Source organism: Urocitellus parryii, chromosome 10 (assembly GCF_045843805.1).
Source record: "Urocitellus parryii isolate mUroPar1 chromosome 10, mUroPar1.hap1, whole genome shotgun sequence".
NCBI classification, from domain to species: Eukaryota; Metazoa; Chordata; class Mammalia; order Rodentia; family Sciuridae; genus Urocitellus; species Urocitellus parryii.
The window spans coordinates 54492478-54517820 of record NC_135540.1 but is presented as its reverse complement, the minus strand read 5'-3'; the positions used below and the strand labels follow the sequence as shown (position 1 = coordinate 54517820).

At 38.0% G+C, this 25343-nt stretch overlaps 1 protein-coding gene across 1 annotated transcript in view; it reads left to right on the top strand.

The window, feature by feature from the left end:
• The first annotated feature begins 1596 nt into the window (after nucleotides 1-1596).
• The window catches only part of Papss1 (3'-phosphoadenosine 5'-phosphosulfate synthase 1), a 110158-nt gene continuing 86411 nt past the window's right edge, over nucleotides 1597-25343 (top strand). Inside the window, exon 1 of the mRNA XM_026403185.2 lies at nucleotides 1597-1754. Coding sequence (XP_026258970.1) covers nucleotides 1695-1754 — 60 coding nt within the window. The 5' untranslated portion in view covers nucleotides 1597-1694. The remainder of the gene's footprint in view (nucleotides 1755-25343) is intronic.

Sequence of the window (25343 nt, the reverse complement as noted above, 5' to 3'; positions counted from 1 at the left end):
TTCAGTCCTCTAAGTATTACCTAAGTAATTAGTAATATAGATGCTCCTTTTTGACCAGGTAGTGGCAAGAGGGTTTGCACCAAAAATTTCTGATATGACTTGAGGTCTACAATTGGAGAGGGTGGCATTTTACAAATAATCACTAATCCTGTTGAGAAATTTATTATTATTAATTATTATTATTTTTGAGAGAGAGAGAGAGAGAGAGAGAGAGAGAGAGAGAGAGAGAGAGAGAGAGATTTTTTTTTTTAAATTTATTTCTTAGTTCTCGGGGGACCCAACATCTTTGTATGTGGTGCTGAGGATCTAATTGGGCCAAACGCATGCCACGTGAGCGCGCTACCGCTTGAGCCACATCCCCAGCCCTATTATTATTATTGAGGATTGAACCCAGGGGTGTTAATCACTGAGTCATATCCCCAGCCTTCCCTTAAAAAAGTTTTTTTTTTTTTTTTTTTTTTTTTTTTTTTTTTTGTAGTTGTAGATGGACAGCATGCCTTTATGTGTTTTTTTTTTTTTTTTTCCCCAATGAGGTGCTAAGGATCAAACCCAGCGCCTTAAGCGTGCTAGGCAGGCACTCTGCCACTGAACTACAGCCCCAGCCCTCGGTGCCCCTAAGCCCTTTTTGATTTTTTATTTTGAGACAGAGTCTCACTAACTTGCTTATGGACTTGCTAAGTTACTGAGACTAGCTTTGAACTTGCAATCCTTCTTCCTCAGCCTCCTGAGTCGTTCTTATAGGCCTGCATCATTGTCCTGTTAGAAATTAATTATTGATATCAAAGAATGGGGCATTGGAATCTGACATAACTTTCTTATGTTCATACATGAATACACGGCCAGCAAAACTCCACATCATGTACAACGCAAGAATGAGATCCTAATTAAAATAAGTTATACTCCATGTATGTATACTATGTCAAAATACACTCGACTGTCATGTATATTTAAAAAGAACAACAAAAAAGGGGCATTGGCTTTTTCAAAAATTGCGAATTGAATAGCTCTTTCCTCCTTTTTATTGATGCATTATAATTATATGTAACAGTGGGATTTGTTGCCATTGATTAGAATTTTAAAGCAACGCACAACACGTGATGAAAATTAAATTTAAATTAAATTAAATCCTCCCTTTGCAAGGCTGGAAAATATCTTAAAAACGTAGCCAGGAGGACTCAGGCAGAGATGGGAGCCCAGGAAACCTTCTTCTTCAAACCAGCCTCAATTGAGAAAGCCTGGTGCTAGACAAGAAGGGCATCCTTGCTCTTCTCCAGGCGCCTGGCGGCCGGCAGAGAAGAAGCAATCCTACTCTGTGCGCATGCTCTCCACAGCGTGGCCAGCCGGGTGGGGCCCAGAGGTTCTAAGACTACTTCCCAGGCCCCGCCCTTGTCTCGAATCAAGGAGAAGCCTGGTGCGAGTTCGCGTGGGTGCGTGCGTGGAGCTCCGCCCCCAGCTCCCGCCTCGGATTCACGCCCGACCTTCGCCCCTCCCCCAATACCTCTGCCCAGCGCTCTCTTCCCAGGCGCGGCCCTGCGCCGCGCAGTCCCGGGGGCCGGAGCAGCAGCGCGTGCGCACGTCGGCTCGCGCCCGCGCCGACGCGAGGAGACCCCGCCTTGTGGCCCCGCCTCCGCCGGCCTGCCCTCCTGCTACCCTCTGGGCGCCGAGAACCCGGCATCCGCGCGCGCTCCGCACCCATGGAGATCCCCGGGAGTCTGTGCAAGAAAGTCAAGCTGAGCAATAACGCGCAGAACTGGGTGAGTGGGCGCGGAGGGCAAGAGGGCCAGGAGCAGATGCCCATCTAGAGACCTTTGGCTGTTCCTTCGGAGCCGCCGCCTCCCTCCGGTCTCCTCTGCATCCTCCCGGGAGCGCGGCGTGGCGGGGCGGGGGGATGGGGTGGAGTAGGTAGCCGGGTCGCTGCGTCTTGAGGCTGGAGTGTTTGGTGGCTCCGAGACGCAGTGTCGCGGCGCAGGTGGAGGTCTCGGGCGGGGTGCTGCGGCCGGTCGGATCTACATCTGTGGGAAGAACGCCCCCTTCTCCAGCGCCCAGGCTCCGAGAGAGACGGCGTCGGGACCGTTCTTTGCAACGGAGCTGGCGACTGCTAAAACCTGGGACCCCGGCGAGGGAGCCGCCTTCTTCCCCTGAGAGGCTTGAGGTCTGCAGAGGAGGCTGAGGCAGGCGCCTTGAGCGCGTTCCTGCGGGTTTTGGCTCAGGTTTGGGTCCAACTCCATGTCGTTTCAGTTCTGAGTTTCACTGTGAAAGGAGAGTACCCAACAATGTGGCCATTCATGAATCGAGACTGCCCTGAACTGAGCTTCTTTGTGTCTCTGCTTTAAATAGAAATTCTGACAAAAAAACATAGTTTAAGGGCTGAATTCCTGGTGACAGTTAGGTGTGGGAAGACTAATGGTTTTATAACGTTTAGCAACGACTGCCAGTTGACTTTACTGGTCAGATGCTGTGTCCTCAGAAGTTTGTTTCCTTCCGTAATTATTCTTTGTAAGAAAGAGCTAATACTGTAAGTGCGGGGGATGGGGATGGTCCAACTTTTGGAGTCTGGAAAGAACACTGGTTTTAAGTTCGATGGAAATTTGTATTTCATAGATTAACAGAATCATGAGGTTTAAATGCCAGTCTTGCAAATCATCACTTGCCCTTGGTGAGTCAAAGGAAAAAAAAAAAGCTATTTCAGGCGAATGTTCTTTCAAAGTCATTAATTTACCATATCTGTTGCTATGTTCAAGGTGAACCCTTGCAGGCTTTCTTGGAAAGAACACTAGACTCCTGAACTGGCCTCCAGTCCCAACTTTGCCATTTACTAGCTGTGTAATCTTGAGGAAAATTACTCTACTTTGAACCACAGCTAAGTTAAGGGTGTAATAGGGTGTCCGTCCTTCACAGGATTGTTTGTATGAGTAGAAAAGATAATGGATTTGAAAGGACAGGAAACTATGGCCTTGATATTCAGACAGGTTTTTGGTTCTGGGACTTTGAGATATTTCATGGTTAGGGAAATAAGGTTGGTTAGATTGGGGTATTTGCAGATAATTTCACTTACACTGCTTGCAACTCATTTATTATCCCATTTGCTAAATTAATGTGTATCCTGTGTACAGACGTGTGCTAGACGTGGAGATGAAAAAGGTGGACTTAGTGGCTTTTCCAAGGTGATGGATATATATTTATGAAAGAGTGAATGGCAAGACATGGAGGATTTATTGCAATTTAGGGAAGAGATTAGTTAGGCCTGGGTGTTTTTGGGAGAGCTCAGATTTCTGAGGCACAGGGGAGCTGTGCTAATAAATGCTTAGAGTAAGAATTACTTGACAGAGAAGACTTGTGGGGAGTTTTTGTTAGGAAGTGAAGATAAGATTAAATAGGTAGGGTGAGGCTGGGTTATTCAGCTATAAATTTGGGCCACAGAGCTAGTACTTGATTCTGTGGGAAATTTTTTTTCTTTTTTCCTTTTTTTTTTTTTTTTGTGGTGCTGAATATTGGACTCAGTGTATCCTAAATGCTAGGCAAGTGCTCTACCACTCAGTTACATCCTCAGCCTCTGTGGCAGATTTTTGATGGGGCTAGATTTTTAATTTTCTGACCCTTGTTAAGTCTTTTTTTTTTCTTCCCAATAGAACGTGCACCTCTCACATATATCTACTGATAGATACAAGTGTGAAGAAGCCACATACCTTTAACAGTCTCATTATAGGATAAAATTGGTGATCCAGGATGATGGGTCTGCTGAAGACATGTGTACACTGTTAGAACTTGGACATGAAAGACCAGAAATGTTATGGGGAGGGTTAAATGAATTAATAGATTTGAGGCATGTCAGGCACCTGAACACTATTTAAGGTGGTCTTTTTATCGTTCTAGATTGATCCAGTGTGAACAGGTGAAGGAAGGCTGACATTGTGAAGAGAAGAGCAGGTGTATGAACAGCTTGTGAGGAAGAGTAGGGAAAACCTGACTAAATTCAGTGGATGAAAAGGGAGGAAATGTTAAAAGATGGTCCCACAGTTTGGGTCCTAGGAAGTGGAGAGAAATGTTGAAATGTTTTGTGTAAATTAACACATTGAATTTTCACAACATTTTCTGAGGGGAGGAGGTATCATGAGACAGGGATTTAAAAGCAGGGGCCCTAGAGCTAGCTGACTGAACTTGAATCTGGGCTCAACTGTTTATTCCCATATGAACCTTGACTGATTATTGCAATTAGTATCTAATTGATGAAGAAACTGAGGCTTAGAGATGTAATAGAGCTCAATTTGTGGATCGAGTTTTAAGCATGCTGCATTGAGAGACAGATAGTCTATAGAGAAGAAACTGAGGCTTAGAGATGTAATAGAGCTCAATTTGTGGATCGAGTTTTAAGCATGCTGCATTGAGAGACAGATAGTCTATAGAGCATGTCAGTCCAATAGAAATATGAGTCCTGTAAATAACTAAAATAGAATCCACATTGAAAAGAAACAGGTGAAATAAATTTCAGTATTATTTAGACAAATTTCCAAAATTCTATCATTTCAATGTAAATGTTTTTCTATATAAGCTCAATACTATTTGTAGTAAATATAAAATTACTAGTTTTACCTTTGTACTTGCATATTGGGAGATATTTTACACTAACACATGTTTCAATTCATACTGGTGATACTTGAACTCCTCAGGAGGGATGTGTAGACATCACAGTTGTAGAGATTTAGTTAGTTAAATAAAGCTCTGGTGGTTAGATTTGGATAGAGAACAGAGTTGTTGTGAGACCAAACATTAAGCTTTGGGTAATTTCTCCTGTTAAGATCAGGTAAAGGAAGTGAATTCATGGAGAAAATAGGCAGGAGATAGGAAAATACAGTGTTGTGGCACTGAGAAATGTTTTGTTTTACAGAGTGATGTCTCCATATGTTTACGAGAATAGCAAAGCAAAATCAAAAGTCTCCTTGCTCTTGGAATGTCCTTTCATGGCAGTCTGACAAAATATCAGATGTAATGAATATCATTCTCTGACTGGCTTCCAGTGGGACCAGTTTTCATCTGCCTATAGTGATGTGTTAGTTGGGCTGAGAGAAATTTGGGGTATTTGGTGTCAATTTTCTGAGAGAAAATTGGAGACTCAGGTGTCATTCACCCATTTTATGTATGGTCACATTGAGCGGAGTTCCCTACTTGAACTAGCCTTGTGGTGGAGTTGTGTCCTACTCCCCTCAGAAGAGTCTGAAATCCAGTGTGACTTTCAGAAGCATGTGTAATCTTACTCTGGTTTGTTTTTCCATTAACGCCTGTCCCGCCCCTGTTTTAATAGTGCAGCCCAACTTTCCTTCCATACTTTACACTCGGATGGTTTTATATTACCCTTCCTTCTGCCTGGGATATCTATGACCCTTTATTATCAGCTGAAATCTTGAGAGCCTCGGGCGATTATTACCTAACTGTATGAAATATGTGACCCATGACATTCACTTGCTCATGATCTGAATTGCTGTGCACTCTCTCTGTTGTTACCATGAATGTGTAATCATATTTCACTACAGGTATTTTACATCTATACTGAGCATCTCTTGATCTAACAGGAAAGGAATAGGGGCAGGATATAGAGTAACTAAGGTGCTTCTGATATTAAAAATTCTTAGACTTAAGTAAGGGAACAAAACTGCACATGTGGTAGGATTACACTTATAGTTTTGTCACTTAGCACCTGGGTGATATTGGACATGTTCCCTTAAGCCTGCTGTGCTTCAGTATCCTCATTGGTGATGTCAGGGATTATATTTTATAGTGTGGCTAATCATGCATATCTCATAGGGCTACAGGGAGGTTTAATAAGTTAATATATTTAAAACCCTGTGGTTTCTGGCACATGTGTCACATATTGTTGTTATTTATTAAATCATTAAATATTTAACCCCTGCTTTGTGTGGATCTTTGTTCCACATACTGGGGGGTGCAATGGTAGAAAGACTTAGAAAAGGTCCTGCTCTCATGGGTATTGTATTCTGCTGGAGAGAGTGTTAATGAAACAAATAAGTAAAGATAATTCTTCCTTGTACCAATTATATCTTTCCCAAACATTTCTTCCCCTTATACTGTTAGATGCCCTTCATAGAAGGCCAACAGCCCTCTCTAGAGTTTGGAGAAGACTGAGATGGTACAAGAATGAAACAAGAATGTGGAGGTGGAACATAAAAAACTTGGCCAATCTTACCCTAAAAGCCTGGTACCAGTCTTACCCTGAAAGCCTGGGAGGTGATTTTACAAAAATTGCCTGAAGGAAAGAAAAAGCTGAGATTCTACCAAGAATACACTTTTAAAATTGATTAATGCTATGGTCTGAATACATGTCCCCCAGAGGCAAGTGTGTTCAATGGTTGGTCACCAGCCTGTGTTACTATTGGGAGGCCATAGAACCTTTGGGACTTGTTTGTCTAGTGGGAGGAGATCAGATTTTGGAGGGCGTGCCCTTTGTTTTAGTCAGCTTTTTTGTCACTGTGACTAAAAGACCTGACAAGAATAACGTAGAGGAAGTAAATTTTAATTTGGCTCATGGTTTCAGAGGTCTCAATCCATAGATGGCTGTCTTCATATCTCTTGACCCAAGGTGAAGCAGAACATCATGGTGGAAGGACATGGTGGGGGAAGACACCCCAAGACATGGTAACAGGAAGCAGAGAGCTCTGCTTACCATTGGAAAACTATAAACCCCAAAGGTATGCCCCTGGTGACCCACATCCTCCAGCCACACCCTACCTACCTATAGTTACTACCTAGTTAATACATATTAGTGGATTAATACACTGATTAGGTTAAAGCGCTCACAATCTAATTGTTTGAATTCTGATCCGTGCATTGTCTCACATGTGAGCTTTCGGGAGATATCTCATATCTAAACTGTAACAGTCTTCAAGGGGATGGAACTGGTCCCTTCCTGTGTCTCTCTGCTTCCCATCTGCCTTGATGTGATCAGCTTTTTCTACCACAAATCCCTTGCCATGATGTGTACTTCATTATAAGGCCTAAAGGCAAAGGAATCAATTAACCATGGTCTGGACTCTGAAACCATAAGTCAGAATATGCTTTTCCTCCTTTAAAGTTGATTATCTTGGGCATTTTGTTACAGTAAAAGCAAGTTCACTAACACAATTAGTAGCAAGATGATAGCAAGGTATAGATCTTTGTCCAGTAAGATAGCTAATAGACACAAGTGGCAACTTAAATTTAGTTAAAAAATGAAACAATACAGAAAACAATGGGTTTCTTAGTTGCACTAACCATATTTCAAGTGCTGCTTATGTGGTTAATAGTCACAGGAGTTGGACAGTGTGGTATAAACTTTTTTTTTTAATATCATTTCAGACAGCTCTTTTTACTTACCTGTATATTTATGTATTTTGATTCTCTTCCCAGGGCAAGGAATTTCCAAAGACAGTGTTACTTTGGAATCTTGGTTTTGGGCAATTTGTTATGCTTGGTTTTTGGCATTTTACCTAGCAGTGTTATCCTCCCTTTTCCTTCCTTTACTGTAGTTGCTTCTTTGGATTTGAAGTGCCAGTAAGCTTCCCAGCCTGGCTCTGTTGCATTTATTTATTTATTTTTTCTTTGTACTAAGGGTCAAATCCAGTAGCACTTTACTACTGAGTTACATCCCCTGTCCTTTGTATTTTTTTTTTTTTTTTTTTTTGAGACAGCATCTTGCTAAGTTGCACAGACTGGCCTTGAAGTTGGCGAACTCCTGTCTCAGTCTCCTGAATTGCTGGAATTACAGGTGTGTGCCAGCATGTCTGGTTTGTTGCATTTAATTTTGGGGAGTGGTTCTCTCCTCAGTAGATCTCAACCAAGTGAGATTTTTTTTGCTACCATTAGTGGTGATTGGCAATTCTGGAGACAGTTATGATTTGGTTTGTCTGTGTAGCTAGATGGTTTTTCTGGTATCTCTTTGAGGACATGGGTGCTGCTAAATATCCTGCAGTGCATAAGACAGATCCTACAACACCAGCTGTATTTGGTCCAAAAAGTCATTCATGCTGAAATTGAGAACCCTATTTTACTCTTTTCTTTGAATTGAAAAAGGAATAAAAATTACTTAAATTTGAAATGTAAAAGTCATATTGAAGAGAAAATCTTATATCAACTGTATTTTTATAGTTGATGTATTTTTAACGTTACCATCTCTTGACCTGAGATGAATCAGTTTTCTTTAAGTATGCCAGTATAACAAGACAGGAAAGCTCCTATCCTGAATGTTTTTTTTTTTTTTTTTTTGCACTGGAAATTGAACCCTGGGATGCTCTTACCACTGACCTATATCTCCAGCCTTTTTATTTTTTATTTTGGGACAGGATTTCACTAAGTTGCTGAGGCTGGCTTTGAACTCTTGATCCTCCTGCCTCTGCCTCAAGAGTAGCTGGGATTATAGATGTGTGCTGTGGCTCTTGGCTTCTGAATTGTTTTGAAGTCATATTACTAAGTAGAATAGTCTCACAGTGTACATGATGTTTTGGTTCAGGATGCTCAAGACCTTTCTATAACATGATATAGTATTTGCAAATAACCTAAAACACATCATCCCATATAGTTTTAAGTCATTTCTGGATTATGTATTATTACAATGTAGATGTTGTGTTAATAGTTGTTATACTGTATCGCTTGGGGAATATGGAGGAGTAAAACAAATATACATGTTCAATACAGACACATTTTTTTTCCTAAATATTTTTGATCCTTGTTTGGTTGAATCTGTAGTTATAGAACTGATGCATAAAAAAGGCTTACTGTAATTAATTCAAATGAAAAGAATGACTTTTTTTAGTATTCACGTAAGTTGTAAAGAACAAACCAATTTACTCTACTTGTTAAAATGACCGGGGGTTCTCTAGGTATAGGGACTGCTGCAATGGAGTTTTTGCAGTAGGGCAGAGAGATTGGGCTCAAATCTAAGTACAACAAGGAAAAATGGAAACATATTTCTTAAATTATAAATATGTATAAAGGAGTTAGAAATGGGGAAAGTATTTGTGTCTTCAAAATAATGAGGACAGTAACTATAAAAGAAAATAAATAAAGGACTATGAAATAAACAACTGGCTATTTGTAATACAGGCCTGGAAAAGTAGAAATTTATAGTTACAAAGCAAGTTAGGGTAGTGGGTAGAAAATAAGTACGAGGAAACATCAGGAGTTGGGGAGGATTCTGGTTAAACAGGATGCTTTCTAGAGGCAGGCAGTGTGATCAGTCCTGCTGGGTTGGTGTGAGATTAGGAATTTGGTCAGATAGAAGGTGGGGGATTCTTGCTGAAATTGGGTTCTGAAGATGTGTTGAAGGACCGGCAGAGTTTGGTTAAGGAGAGAATCCTTGTTAGTAGAAGTTATTTCTGTGACTTACCCCTTTCTAAGGACTCAGTTCTTTCACAAGGAAGTGTTAGCTGTGGAATAATAGTGGAAATTCTAGTGACTAGAACTTTAGATGAACATAGCTCTTGCTCAGGCTCTTTAAATTCTTCTCTCTTTTTTTTTTTTTTATGCTTGCATCCTGTATTAGTTAGCTTTTCATTGCTGTGACCAAAACACCCAACAAGAACAACTTAGAGGAGTAAACGTTTACTCGGACTTATGGTTTCAAAGGTGCAGTCCATTATCAGCTGACTCCATTACCCTTGGCCTGAAGTGAGACAGAGCATCATGGTGGAGGGCTGGTGGACAAGAGCTGTTCCACTTATGGTGGCCAAGGAGCAGAAGGGCCATAGGGAAGATGAGCCCTTTCACAATGCACCTCCAGCTACCCATATCTTCCAGCTGTACCCCAACTGCCCACTTTTATCACTCATTCAAATTAGGGTGAACTGACTAGGCCATGACTCATAATCTAATCTTTTTACTTCTGAATATTCATGCATTGACACAGCTTTTGGGCCACACCTCATATACAAACCACATCACATCCTTTTCCTTTGTCTTTGGGTCATATGTTTAAGTGTATAGTTCAGTGGTTTTTAGTGTATCCAGGGTTGTACAGACAATACCAGTATCTGATTTTAGAACATCTTCTTTCCCCTGAAAGAAACCTTATACTATTGATAGTCATTCTCCATCTTTCCCCTACACTCCTAGTCTGTGACAACCAATAATGTACTTTGTCTCTGTGGATTTTGCTATTGATTATGGACTTGGCCATAAATGGAATTATAGAATACACATATTTTGTGCCTGGTTTCTTTCACTTGGGCTCATGTTTTAAAGGTTCATGTGTGTTACAGCTTGTATCAATACTACATTCTTTTATATGAGCAAATAATATTCTGTTATGAATTTACTACATTTTGTTTATCCATTCATCAGTCAGTGGACATCTGGGTTTTTACTACTCTTTGACTGTTATGAATAATAACAGCCATGTAATTATTATGCTTCTATAAACAGCCATGTATAATTTTTTGTGTGTACTCCCATATGGTTTTAGTAGTTAGTTTCACTTTCTGAAGTGGGCGACAGTGTTTTTGGTTGCCCAACTCATTTTTATGAGGAATGGCTCACCATGTCATGGTGGGAGACACAGTTTGCTACATATGATGATTTCTTTATTTACATGTTTCTAATCAGTCGTCTTCCCTGAAATGTTTTTGTTTGGTTTATTCTCAGTGCTAGGTGGAACCAATTAACAAATAATGAATGAATAGATAGTTCCAGACTTACATGTCTTACAGAAATATTTAGGGACAGGATTTCCCAGCTGAGGTCATCTAGGGTTGACAGTTTTGATATTATAAAAATCCACTGAATAAATTAAAGTCTTTTAATTTTTAAAATAGAATAGTTGGAGAGCCATAATGTGTATGCAGAGCATGCATTCATGGCTATTGATGGTGATTAGATAAGCTTGCTGGTAACTTAATTCTGATTGAGCAGGTCTGGGAGAGGTTCTGAGATTCACTTATTAACAAGCAACCAGGTCATGCCATTGTTGCTGAATGACATATTTTGTAGTAGTAAGGTTTTTGTAATAGCCTTTTCAAGTTGTTTTCTGAACCTCCAGGAATGTATGTTCTTCACTTTTGCTATTTGTATTTGATTTATTAGTATCCAAAAGATTAAATTCATTGTTCAGGACCTCTGAACTAATGGTTTCATATGGTACTCTCTAATCTCCACTTTATCCAAGTTACCATTGCTTTATTTTTTCCTACATTGTGTTTTAGGATGTAAATGTGCATATTACCATTTCAGGGATTTCTCCCTGGAGGAATATGCTGTTTAGCAGTCAGTTTAAGGTGAGTGGTGGGATGGGTGAAAGGTGTCTGAAAGTCCAGAATAAAGATCTCTATTTGGTGTATGCTTTGTGCCTTTACAAATTTCACTAAAAAATGCACAGTTTTTTATAGAATCATAATAAACTCACAAAATGGAAGTTCTCTAGGTGGCATCACAGGAGCGTTAATTTGCCCTAGAAAGAAGTGGATAAATTAACAAAGCAGCTCATGTGGATGGAAATGAAGGGGAGTCAGAAAAGGACCAAGGGCTTCTGTGGGTGGTGAGGACAAAAGTTTATAGGATGTTTAGAAAATGATGACCTTCTGGTCATGTGACATTAGCCTAGTGATGGAATTGATTCTCAAATGTACAGTATCAAATGAGTTGTCCCAATTCTGCTAGACTGAAGGTTTCCTAATGTCAGTTATCATTTCATTTGCAGGTCATACAGAACAAACCATACTTTTAACAGATGCCTCATATCTGACTTTTGCTGAATATTGACTAGGGTCAAGAAAGGAAGTTGGGCATTGTGTAAAATACCAACAATTGTGACTGATAGTCCTTGACCTACCCTTTTAGAGAAGTAAAAATGTATATGCACAAAAAGATACTTGAAAATATATTAAATGGTCCATGAATAACAAACAATTGATGTGGGCAGTAATGTGAAGGGATGCATACTTGGACCAAGCCATAAATATGTTTCTATGAAACACGCAAGACTGTTAGGTAAGAAACAATAAGCCTGATTTCTCTCATGTAGATGGAAACCAGGCTATTGAGGTGGGATCAGAAATTTAGAGTTGGAAGGAAATGACTCAGTCTTGACCCTTAATAAATTAGTAACATCATATTTCTTCAGTAGAATTATAGGAAGGGTTTAGCTGGAGTGGGTGCAGATGGAAAAAAAAAGGGGGAACTAAAAGAAGATTGCATGAAAAACTGTTCTTTAGATTCCTAAAATTCAGGCATAAGCCTACCTACTGCCATGTAATTTTAGTAGTTTAAAAAAGTATACTTTGTCCTAATCCTCAAAAACTGGGAGATAGGAGAATGTGTCAAACTTTTATTTTTAAAAGAGTTTTATTTTTAATTGACATACATATTCTTATTTATGGGGTTCAGTGTGATAATATATGTATACAAATATTATCATTTCTTTGTGTTGGGAACCTTCAAACTCTTCCCCTCTAGTTATTTTGAAGTGTGTAATTCATTGTTGTAGACTGTAATTATCCTCCTGTGCTATAGACCGTTAATACTACTTGCTTCTATCCCTAAACTCTAGTTTGATGCTCATATTCTACCCTGTCTTTTTCTTTTCTCCTTCCTGTCCTCTAGTGACCTCTATTCCATTTCTATGTGATTAGCTTGTTTTTAGCTTCCACAAATGAGTGAGAACATGTAGTATTTGTCTTTCTGTGCCTGGCTTATTTCATTTAATATAATGTCCTCCAGTTTCATCCATGTAGCTGTAAATGATAGACTTGCATCCTTTTTATGGCTGAATAGTGTTTCATCATGTATGGAGATTAAACACTTTAACACTATTAATTCTTCTAATCCATGAATAAGGAGTGTCTTTGCATTTTTGGAATTTTCTTCTATGATTTTTTAAATCATAATCCTTATAGTTTTCATTGTAGGCCTCTTTTAAATGAGTTTTATATTTTGGCGGATATTATGAATGGGATTAAAAATGTTTTTTTCTGCCAATTATTGGCATATAAAAATGCACCTTTTTATTATAACTTTGTTTTCATATGTTGCCTATGTATCCTGCAACTTTGTTGAATTCAAATAACAGTTCCAGCAGTTTTTTTGGTGGAGGCTTCAGGGTTTTCTTCATATAGGATCATGTCACCTGCAAATAGGAGTAATTTGACTTCTTCCTTTCTAGTTTGGATGCTCTTTCTTTCTTTTTCTTGCCTAATTGCTCTGGCTAAAATTTCTAGTACTATTATGTTGAATGGTAAAAATGGACATCATGTTTTAGATCTTAGAGGAAAGAAACACTTTCAGGCTTTTCCCCATTTAGCATGATGTTGGCTGTGGGTTTGTCATATGTAACTTTTATTATGTTGAGGTATGTTCTTTCTAATCCTAATTTTTTGAGGATTTTTATCATGAAAAGATCTTGAATTTTATTGAATGCTTTTTCTGCATCTTTGAGATGATTATATGGTGTTTGCCCTTCAGTCTGTTGATGAGATGGATTATGTTTGTTGATATCCATATTTTGAACCATTCTACATTCCTGGGATAGATCCTATTTGATCATGGTATATAATCTTTTTGATGGACTGTTGGATTTGATTTGCTACTATTTGTTGAATTTTTACATCTTTATTAGGAATATTGGTATGTAATTTTCTTGTTGTGCCTTTGTGTGGTTTTGGTATCCACTAGCCTCATAGAATGAATTTGTGCAATTCCCTCCTTTTCAGTTTTTGGATTAGGTTGTTTTTTGGATTAGGTTGTGAGGAATTGGTATTAGCTCTTTTTCAAGTGTTTTATAGAATTTAGGAGTGAAGCCATCAGATCCTGGGGGTTTTCTTTGGGGTACTTTTTATTATTGATTCAATTTCATAACTACTTGTTGGTCTGTTTAGTTTTTCTGTGTCTTTGTGTTTTAATTTTGGTAGGTTATATGTGTCCAGAAATTACTCATGTCTTCTAGATTTTCCTATTTGTTTGCATGTAGTTGTTTATACTTTATGCTTCTGTGGTTTAGTTGTAGTGTTTCCTTTTCATGTCTTTATTTTTATTGTTTTCTTCTTTATTTTTATTATTTTCTTCATTTTTTTCTTTTTGGTTAGCTTGGTTAATATCTGTTGATATTGTTTAGTTTTTTTAAAAAATCTACTTTTCATTTACTTTTTTTCTTTTTTAGTCTATTTTGTTTATTTTTATCCTGATCTTTTTTTTTTTTTTTTCCATCTACTAATTTTGTGCTTGATTTGTTCTTGCTTTCTACTGCGTTCTTTGTTTGGAATCTGTTTTTTTTGGTGTAGCCACTTAGTACTATAAGCTTCCCCCTTAGTTCTGCTTTTTGCTGTATCCCATCTGAAATGTTGTATTTCCATTTTCTTTTGTTTCAGGAAAATTTTTAAATTTCCCTTTAGTTTTCTTCATTGCTCCATTGGTTATGTAAGAACATGTTATTTTTTTCCATGTATTTGTACAACTTTTGAAGTTTCTCTGTTGATTTCTGGTTTTATTCCATTGCAGTCAAGAAGATGTGTAATTTTGATTATTTTTCTGTGTGTGTGTGTTTTTTTTTTAATTTGTTGATACTTGTTTTGAATCCTAACACAGTCTATACTGGAGAATATTCATGTGATGATGATGTGCATGTGAATTCAGTAGCCTTTGGATGGTATGTTCTATAAATGTCCATTAGGTTTTTTTTTTGTTTTGAGATTTTTTTTTGAACGGTGGATGGACCTTTATTTTATTAATTTATTTATATGTGGTGCTGAGAATTGAACTTGGTGCTTCACATATGTGAAGCAAGTGCTTTACCACTGAGCCACAACCCCAGCCCCTATTAGGTTCTTTTGATCTACAATATGCTCCTGTGTTTCTTTGCCGATTTTTTTTTTGATTAGATGATCATACCACTGATGAAAGTGGAATATTGACGTCTCCAGCTATTAATTATTATTGTATTGGAGTCTGTCTCTATTAAGATCTAATACTGTTTGCTTTATTGCTATATTTTCTCATTGGATTGATCACTTTATCATAATATAGTATAAGTGCTTTATTTGTTTTTTTTGCCATTTTACAAAGTCTATTTTATCTGTTATTAATACAGCTACTTCTGTTAGCATTTGATTTCTATTTGGAATATCTTTTTTCCAGTCCTTTGTTTTTACTTAATGTTTTTTTTTTCTTTTTTTCTTTTTTTAAAAAAATTTTATTGGTTGTTCACAACATTACAAAACTCTTGACATATCATATTTCATACATTAGACTGAAGTGGGTTATGAACTCCCAATTTTTACCCCAAATGCAGATTGCAGAATCACGTCGGTTACACATCCACAATTTTACATAATTCCCTATTAGTAATTGTTGTATTCTACTACTTTTCCTATCCCCTACTATCCCCCCTTCCCTCCCCTCCCCTCTTCTCTCTCTACCCCATCTACTGTAATTCATTTCTCTCCTTGTTTATTTTCCCATTCCCCTCACAACCTCTTATATGTAATTTTGTATAGCAATGAGGGTCTCCCTTCATTTCCATGCAATTTCCCTTTTCTCTCCCTTTCCCTCCCATCTCATGTCACTGTTTAATGTTAATCTTTTTTTACTTAATGTCTTGTCTCATGAATTGAGTTTTCTGTAGATAGCATATTTTTGGGTCTTCCTTTTGTATTCATTTAGCCACTCTGTATCATTGTGTTAGGAGATTGAATCTGTTTACATTCAGGTTTATGTTGATAAGTAAGGATTTCTTCCTGTCATTTTGTTAATTTTTTCTATAATTGGGTATATTCTTTGTTTCTTTCTCTTATTTATTTTTTGTGATTTGGTGGTTTTCTGCAGTTATAAAGTTTGATTTTTTTTCTCTTTCCTCTCTGTGTCTACTTTACCAGTGAATTTGATTCTTTCACGTTTTCATGATGGTATTTGCTGCTTCCTGATGTGGGACTTGAACCATTTCTCACAGGACTGCTTTAGTGGTGATGAATTCCCTCAATGTTTGCTTGTTTGGGGAAGTCTTTGTTTTACCTTAGTTTCAAAGGATAACTTTGTTGAGTATAATATTCTTGGTTGGTAGTTTTTTTTTTTTTTCCTTCATTTCAGAGCTTTGAATGTGTTATCCATTTCTTCCTAGCTTGTAAGGATTCTGCTGAGAAATCTGCTGTTAGTGTAATGGGGGTGCCCTAAATGTGACTTTGCTTCTCCCTTGATATTTTGTCTTATATTTTTAATTTTTAGTTGTTTATGGACCTTTATTTTATTCATTTTTTTTATGTAGGGTTCTGAGAATCAAACCCAGTGACTCACACATGTAAGGCAGGTGTTCTACCACTGAGCCACAATCCCAGCCCTTCCCTTGATATTTTTAGGATTCTCTTTTTGTCAAATTATTTGACAATTTGATATAATGTGTCATGGAGGTTCATTTTGGCCAAATCTGTTAGGGGTTCATTGAGCCTCCTGGACCTGAATGTCCATTTCTTTCCCAATTTTGGGGATATTTTCAGCTGTCACTTTATTCAATAGGTTTTCTATGCCTTTTTCCTTCTTTTCATTTTTGAATATCCATAATGCCAATATTTGTTTGCTTTATGGTATTCTGTAAGTCTTATAGGCTTTCTTCACTCTTTTTATTTTTTTCTTTTATTTAGTCTTACTTATTTGCTTCAAAATACCCATCTTCAAGTTCAAATTTATTTTTTATGCTTAGTCTAGTCTATTGTTGAAGCTCTCAATTGTATTTTTTATTTCTTTGAATTATTCAGACCCAAGATTGTTTCTTTTTTTTTTCCATATCTGTTGAATTTCTCATTCAGATCATATATTGTTTCCTTTGTTTGATTTTCTATTTGTATTCTCTTGTATTTCACTGAGTTTAACTAGGATCATTAGTTTGAATTCCTTTTTTAGGCATTTTGTAGATTTTCTTTACTTTAAAATCTTCTGGGATCATTGTGTTCTTTGGGTGTATTTCATGCTTCCTTGATTTTTCATGATTTTTGTGGCAATACATTGATGCCTGTGCTTCTGGTACAGTAATCTTCTGATCTTATGGATTTTCTTTTACATGGAAAAATTTTCTTGTGGATAAGTTGTACATAGGGTGTCAGTGAGATCGAGTGCTTTGGCTTTGGTTCTGAGTGGGCCCAGAGATATGATCTACATTTGAATTCTTCAATTCTAATCTACCTTAGCAGTGAAAGTATCTCATTTGTTTAGACTTCAGGTGTTTGTGGAGGTAGCATGGTGACTTTGCAATGTATGGGAGGTGGTCCAGTATATGACTTCAAGACTAAGGTAGTTATGTGCTGAATGCTGATTGCATTTGTGCCTGATACTGATAGTAGCATTGCTGGGCATATGGACCATAGTGGTCATGTCTTCAGGCCTTGCAGGTTTGGATGCTGCTGGTCCTGGAAACCTCCAGCAATGAGAATTGGGGGGCCAGGGATATGGGCCATAGGATGTGTTTCCTCAAATCCTGCAGTTGTTGGCAGCTGTGGGAGACTGGAAGTATTGGGGGCATAGGCCCCAGGTCTTTGGTTTTTTCAGGTGTTGGGTGTAGTAGTCATTGCTGTGGCAGACCACCTGTCCCCTGTAGTGCAGGACATTGTGTGGGCTTGAGTGCTGGGGCACAAATGCACAACTGAGTCTAGTTGGGTTCATGAGGTTGTAGCCTTTTGTGCAGATATGGTGGAATGGGTTTATTCAAGGGATAGAGGCTTCTGTCCCCTAGGGAAGGTGGATTCTTAACTCTTGAGACTATTTTCAAGATGGCACTGGGCTATAGTAGCTCTGGGGGTTGGAAGGGAGAGAGAATTCTTTTCCAAAGCAAAGTTACCATATGGACTTCATGCAGCTTCCTAGCTGGACTCCAAGCTTCTGGTGACTGCGGAACTTCTGGGGTCTGCTGGGACTCTTCCATTCACCTTTTCCCCTGCTGTGCTTCGATCACCCTCTAAGGAGCTAATGCCTCATGCTTTGTTCTGTTTGTATATTACCATCTAGGTCTTTGTGTCTCACAGGGTTCCCATCTCTCCCTTGTTGAGGTCCAGTGCTCTCTCTCAGCTACTTCATCTTGAAATGCAGCTATTTATTTGTTAATTGTTTTGGTTTTTCTTTGTGGATGAAGTGAGTGCTGATCACCTCTATTTGGTCATCTTAGAGTCCTCCAAATTCAGGTTCATTTTAAAATTTTTGGTACTGGGGATTGAACTCAGGGACACTTTACCCCTGAGCCACATCCCCAGCCCTTTTTATTTAGTTTAAATTGCTGAGGATGACCTTGAACTTGTGATCCTACTGTTTCAGCCTCCTGTTTTGCTGGGATTACAGGCATGTGCACTATACTCAGTTGCAGGTTCATTTTAAATGTGTAAAATACTGAATATATATAAACAAAACCCGTCTTATGCCCAGACTTTGTTGCCAACATTATATTTTTGAATGTAATGGGCATGAAACTCTTAGGGTGCATTCTTTTTTTTAAAAAAATTGATTTTATTTTTTAAATACATGATAGCAGAATGCATCACAATTCTTATTACACATATAGAACACCATTTTTCATATCTCTGTCTTCATATAAAGTATGTCCATACCAATTCATGTCTTCATACATGCACTTTGGATAATGATGTCCATCACATAGGGTGCATTCTTTATAGTAATTAAACCAGAGTTTCCATTTATCTTGTATTTTCTCTCATCCATAGCCTCAATTATTTATAGCTTGTCAGGTAATTTTTATACATTCTAGCTCAATTTAATAAGAAAGGCGCCAAATATTTTATAAAACGAAAACAAATTAAAATTCATTAGATACAGGTTTTTTCTTGCCCAAGAGCAAAGTAACTTGGAAACATACCAGCACAAAAGGAGCAACCAAACTGGTTCTGCAGGTGTCCACAGCACAACTTGTGTGGCACTGTCCTCATCACTCTTCCAGCAGAGTCACAGCTCCCTTCTCCTCAGCCAGCTTGGCTGGGCACTAAAGCTAGAGAGGTGCTGTTGCTTGCCAAGAGATGCAGATGTCTGTGTCTGAAACCCACGTTTTTGTTTAAATTCTTGGAAATGCAGAGCTGGTAAGTTTTGTTTCCTTAGTTTATTTAAATGGGTCCATTTTCCCATATGAAAATTTTTTCATCAGTAGGTAATAAACAAAGTGTAATTTTTTTGAAATGTATCTGTTTAATGAGATGATTAGGGAGGAAATAAAGGTATAGATTTTGTGATGAGCCTATTAAAAAATTGTCAAATTATCCCTTTGATCCTAGAAAATTTTCCACTCCATGATAAGAAACCTTGTTATTCAGATGACCAGGAGATGTTTCTCTCCTGTACAAGATTGTGAAGGGGAAAGTGGGAAAATGTTTTAGTTAACTTTTTCATCACTGTGACCAAAAGGCCTGACAAGAACAATTTTAGAGGAGGAAAAGTTTATTTGGGCTCCTAATGTCCGTGGTCTCAGTCCATAGATAGCCAACCAATTCCATTGCTTAAGATGAGGTAGGACATCATGGTGGAAGAGTGTGGAGTAGGAAAGCAGCTCAGAACATGGCCATCAGAAAGCAGAGAGACTTTGCTGGCCAGGGACAAAATATAAACCCCAAGGCACACCTCCAGTGCCAGTGACCCACCTTCTTCAGCCACGCCCCACTCGCCTACACTCACCGCCTAATTAACCCATTCAAGTGAAGTAATGCCCTGATTAGGTTAAGGTTCTCATAATCTAATCATTTCACCTCTATACTTTATTATTTCACACATGATCTTTTGAGGGACACCGCATATCAAAACCATAACAGAAAACAAATCCTTAACCTGAGGCACCTTCACAGGTAGACTAGTTTGAGTAAATAATATGTGTGGAAGTTTAAGATAGATGGAAATTAATTCTTTTAAGAAAAATATCTGATTTTTGGAGTTTCCAGAGCTTATCCCCTCACAGAAATGGAATGGAATAACTATCCTCACACAAAAATTCCTTCACATGAGCTAAGGAAACCAGGTGTGATATTATAGCACCTTGTTGTGGCACAGAAGTAAGAAAAGATGCATGTAAAGGGTAGGAGGGACAGTTTTTACATTATCCAGATTACCCTTTCCCCAGGCCCTGGGCAGCACAGCTTGGAGAGAGTTACCTTCTACTTGGGACAAGGAGAGGAAATTGAGCATCACACTTTGCCTCAGACTCTTGCAATGTACCCATTCCAGTGAAACCCAGCACTGGGAAGATTTGTATTGCTTCAGACTCTAGGTTAGTACTTTCAGATAACCTCCAAGTCTTCCCTTGTGCCAGGCAGCATCCTGCAGCCCCAGGTCCAGACACACCATATTGCCAGACTGACTATAGCAGCTTTAGGCCATCCAACATTGACTCAGATACCAGATTGGCAACAGCAGTTCAGCGTTTGGACCATTCCCTAGTACCAAGCTGGCTACTGTAGTTCTAGCCATTAGGCTGGTACCTAGAAGTATACACTGTAGGTTCATGAAGCTCCAGAACCTACCAAGGTTTCAGACAAGCCCAGGCTTCAGGTTGGCCCCACTCTCTGGGTGTGTTCTTTGCAGCCTCAAACTCCAACAGACCCAGGATCCTACTTACTGCAACAGATCCTGATGCCAGTCATCTGCTGTGGAAGGAGGCTTCAAGCCAATCCCTGTCTTTCTAAGCACCAGGTCCATTTTAGCACCTGGTCAGCCCTTGCTGGCTGAAGCTCAGCGAGTGTCCTGGTGCCAGGTCAATTCCTTAGACCTAGGCTCAGACTAGGTATTCAGGCTCCAGGCCTAAACCTGTGGATCCAAGTTCCAAACTCTCCCCACACAGCAAACCTACCCATGGTCAACACCAAATTACTTGCCCAGAATCACTGAACAGACTAATGAGTGAAGGGTTTTCCCAGAAAAGTTAGCATGCAAAGAATGAAACGAATCCTTACTCTTCATGTGCAGACATCAATGTGAGGCAAGGAGAAATTTATAAAACTGAGACATAACACCACCCAAAGAACACAGTACTGTCTTAGTAGCTGATACAAAAAAATGGAGATATATCAACTACCCAAAGAAGAATTAAAAATAATGTTTTAAGAAAACAATTCAAGAGAATACAGATAAACAGTTAAATAAAACAAGAAAAACACTAAATAATAGAAATGGTCAATTTCAGGAAGTGATTGAGGTTTTTTAAAAATATCAAATTATGGAGTTGAAAAATGTAAAAAAAAGCAGAACTCGAAGATGGGTTATTTGAAAACATACAGAAGAGTGGGAAATAAAGAGAAATGAAAAAGAATGGCGATTTCTCAAGCCAGACTCTTAGGCTAGGAGGTCATGTTATAACATACACCAAGCTCTGCAAGAAAATGGATTCCAACCAAGAATACTATACCCAGCAAAATTATGCTTCAGATTTGAAGATGAAATAAAAACCTTCTTTTAACAAAAGTTAGAAGAATTCACAGCTAGAAAACCTGCACTATAGAACATTCTCAGCAAAATATTCCATGAAGAAGAAATGAAAAATAAATGTGAAGAACAGCAAAGGAAGGAACTACACTAAAGGAATAGTCAATCAAAGGAGAAACTAATTCAAATTAAAAATCAGAAATAAACCAGAATGACTGGGAATACAAGTGATATCTCAATAACTTTGAAAAGAAATGTCTTAAGCTCATCAATCAAAAGACATAGACTGAAGGTGGTCCGGCGCGTCGTGGGCGTCAGAGGTTTTGCTTGTGAGTCACCAGACCGAGCTCTGAACACAGCACAAGTTAACACCAGCACCCCCACCACATCAAACACCCTACGTGGGAAACAGATGGAATCCATCTTGGAAAACCTTACTTGCCATCTTCCGTGGGCGTGGCTACCATTGAGGTTCTGCGGCTGATCAGAGAGATTTTGAAACTATACAAGGGTAATATATACATCGGGGGGAAAGCATTAACACAACAGTCACACAGAGCTGGAAAGAAACGTGAGCAGTATGAAAAGACAAGGAAAGAAAGGACCACAAACGATGCAGGACAATTCAACATTAGAAGAGGTAACATCTGCAGTAGAAGGAATGTCAGATAAAGATTTCAGTATATACATGGTCAGATGATCTGGAGTCTCAAGGAAGACTTTAGACAGCAAATGCAGACAATGAAAGATCACCTTGACAACGAATTACATAAACAAATCCAAGAAGCAAAAGATCAACTCTACAGGGAGATAGAGGTTATACAAAAAAACAAAACAGAAATCCTGTAAACGAAGGAAATAAATAGTTAAAAACTCAAATGAGAGTATCACCAGCAGAGTAGAATACTTAGAAGATAGAACATCAGACAACAAAGACAAAGTATATCATCTTGAAAAGAACATATACAGCACAGTGCGACTGATAAGAAACCAAGAGCAGAATATCCAAGAAATAAGGGATAGCATAAAGAGACCAAATTTAAGAGTTATTGGGATACAGGAAGGTATAGAGGTCCAAACTAAAGGAATGAGCACTCTGTTCAATGAAATAATATTAGAAAACGTTCCAGATATGAAGAATGAAACAGAAATTCAAATTCTAGAAGCCTACAGGATGCCAAATGTGCAAAATCACAAGAGATCCATACCAAGACACATTATAATGAAGATGCCCAATATACAGGACAAGGAGACAATTTTAAAAGCCACAAGAGAGAGGAAGCAGATTACATTTAGGGGTAAACCAATTAGGTTAATGGCTGATCTTTCAACACAGACTCTGAAAGCTAGAAGATCCTGGAACAACATATTTCAAACACTGAAAGATAAAGCGTTGCAACCAAGAATCTTGTATCCAGCAAAATTAAGCTTCAGGTTTGAAGATGAAATAAAAACCTTCCATGATAAACAAAAGTTAAAAGAATTTGCAGCTAGAAATCTGGTGCTTCAAAACATCATTGGCAAAACATTACATGAAAAAAGTTTTTTCTCAGCAAAAGAAATTATATGTGAGGTGAATAAGGAGCCTACATCCTGGGAACAAATTTTTACCCCTCACACATCAGATAGAGCTCTAATCTCTAGGCTATATAAGGAGCTGAAGATACTCACCCCCCCCCAAAAAAAAAACACAAATAATCCAATCAATAAATGGACTAAGGACCTCAACAGACACTTCTCAGAAGAGGACATACAATCAATCAACAAATATACGAAAAAATGCTCATCATCTCTAGCAATCAGAGAAATGCAAATTAAAACTACTCTAAGATACCATCTCACTCCAGTAAGAGTGGCAGCCATTATGAAGACAAAGAACAACAAGTGCTGGTGAGGATGCGGGGGGGGGGGGGGGGGGGGGGGGGGGAAGGTACACTCATACACTGCTGATGGGACTGCAAATTGGTGCAGCCAATTTGGAAAGCAGTATGGAGATTTCTTGGAAAACTGGGAATGGGATGACCATTTGACCCAGCTATTCCTCTTCTTGGACTATACCCAAAGTACCTAAAAACAGCATATTACAGGGACTGCCACATCAATGTTTATAGCAGCACAATTCACAATAGCTAAACTGTGGAGCCAACCTACATGTCCTTCAGTGGATGAATGGATTAAAAAAATGTGGCATTTATACACAATGGAATTACTTCAGTAATAAAAAATAATAAGATCATGGCCTTTGCAGGAAAATGGGTGTCATTAGAGCAGATTATTCTAATGAAGTTAGCCAATCCCCCCCCCCCCCCAAAAAAATGCTGAATGTCTTCTCTAATATAAGGGGGATGACTCAATGGGGTTGGGAGGGAGAGCAAGGGAGGAAGACTAACTCTAGATAGGGAATAGGGGTGGGAGGGAAAAGGAGGGAGAAGGGGAATAGTATGGTTGGTGAAAGGAGACTCATTATATAAAATACATGTATGAAGATGTGAATTTGGTGTCAGTATACCTTATATATAATCAGAGATATGATAAATTAATGTATAATGGTGTATTAAGAATTGTAATGCAAAATAAATAAATAAAATCATTAAAAAAAGAAAGTTGGGGCCTAAAAAATAAATAAATGTACACACACACACACACACACACACACAAAGTAGTGTCTGTTACATCACATTTTTATTCATAATATATATGAATAAAAATGTGATGTAACACACTTCTTACAAGAGGATATACAATAGACCAATTATTGATTCTTGATTTTACTTCTTAAAAAAAAATAAAAGACTGGCAGATTGGGTTCAAATAGAAGATACAACAATATGTTATCTCCAAGAGACTCACCTCATAGGCAAAGACATTCACAGACTAAGGGTAAAAGGATGGGAAAAAAAAATACATCACTCACATGGATCTTGTAAACAAGCAGAGGTTTCTATCCTTATATCAGATAAAGTGGACTTTAGCTAAAGTTAATCAGAAGGGACAAAGAAGGACATTTCATGCTGATTAAAGGAATTATATATCAATAGAACATAACAATCATAAATATTTATGCTCCAAATAATGGAGCATTTATCCATGTATATCAAACAAACCCTTCTCAATTTCAAGAATCAAATAGATCACAACATAATAATACTGAGTGACTTTAACACACCTCTTTCACTACTGGATAAATCTTTCAAATAAAAACTCAACAGACTATGGGACTAAAAACTACAATCAATACTTTAGACTTAAGAAACATAGACTATTTCCTCCATCAAGGACTGAATACACTTTCTTCTTAGCAGCACATGGATCTTTCTCTAAAATAGACTTTATCTTAGGCCACAGAGCAACTCATAGCAAATAAAAAATAATAGAGATCATCCCTTGCATTTCTCAAATCGTAATGGAATGAAATTAGAAATCAAGGATAAAACAAAAAAATAGAAGCTGTTCCAACTCCTGGAGTCTAAGTAATACATTATTGAATGACCAATGGATAGCTGAAGAAATCAGGCATGAAATATAAAACCAAAACCAAATCAAAACAAAACAAAACACAAAAACAACTTAAGTGAGAATAGGGATACAACATATTAAAATCTCTGGGATGCTATGAAGGCACTTCTAAGACAAGTTCATTGCATTGAGTACATTCTTTAAAAGAATAGAAAGTAACGAATTAAATATCCTAACTTTTAAAAATGTATTTTTTAGTTGTAGATGGACATAATACCTTTATTTATGTTTTCATATGCTTAGGATCAAACCCAGTGCCTTACATGTGCTAGGTAAGTGTTCTACTACTGAGCTATAGCCCTAACCATCTCAAAGCCCTAGAAAAAGAACAAATCAACATCATAAGCAGTAGAAGACAGGAAATAATTATAATCAGAGCTGAAATCAATGAACTTGAAACAAAAAAAAATTCAAAAAATAGACAAAACAAAAAGCTAGTTCTTTGAAAAAAATAAATAAAATTGACA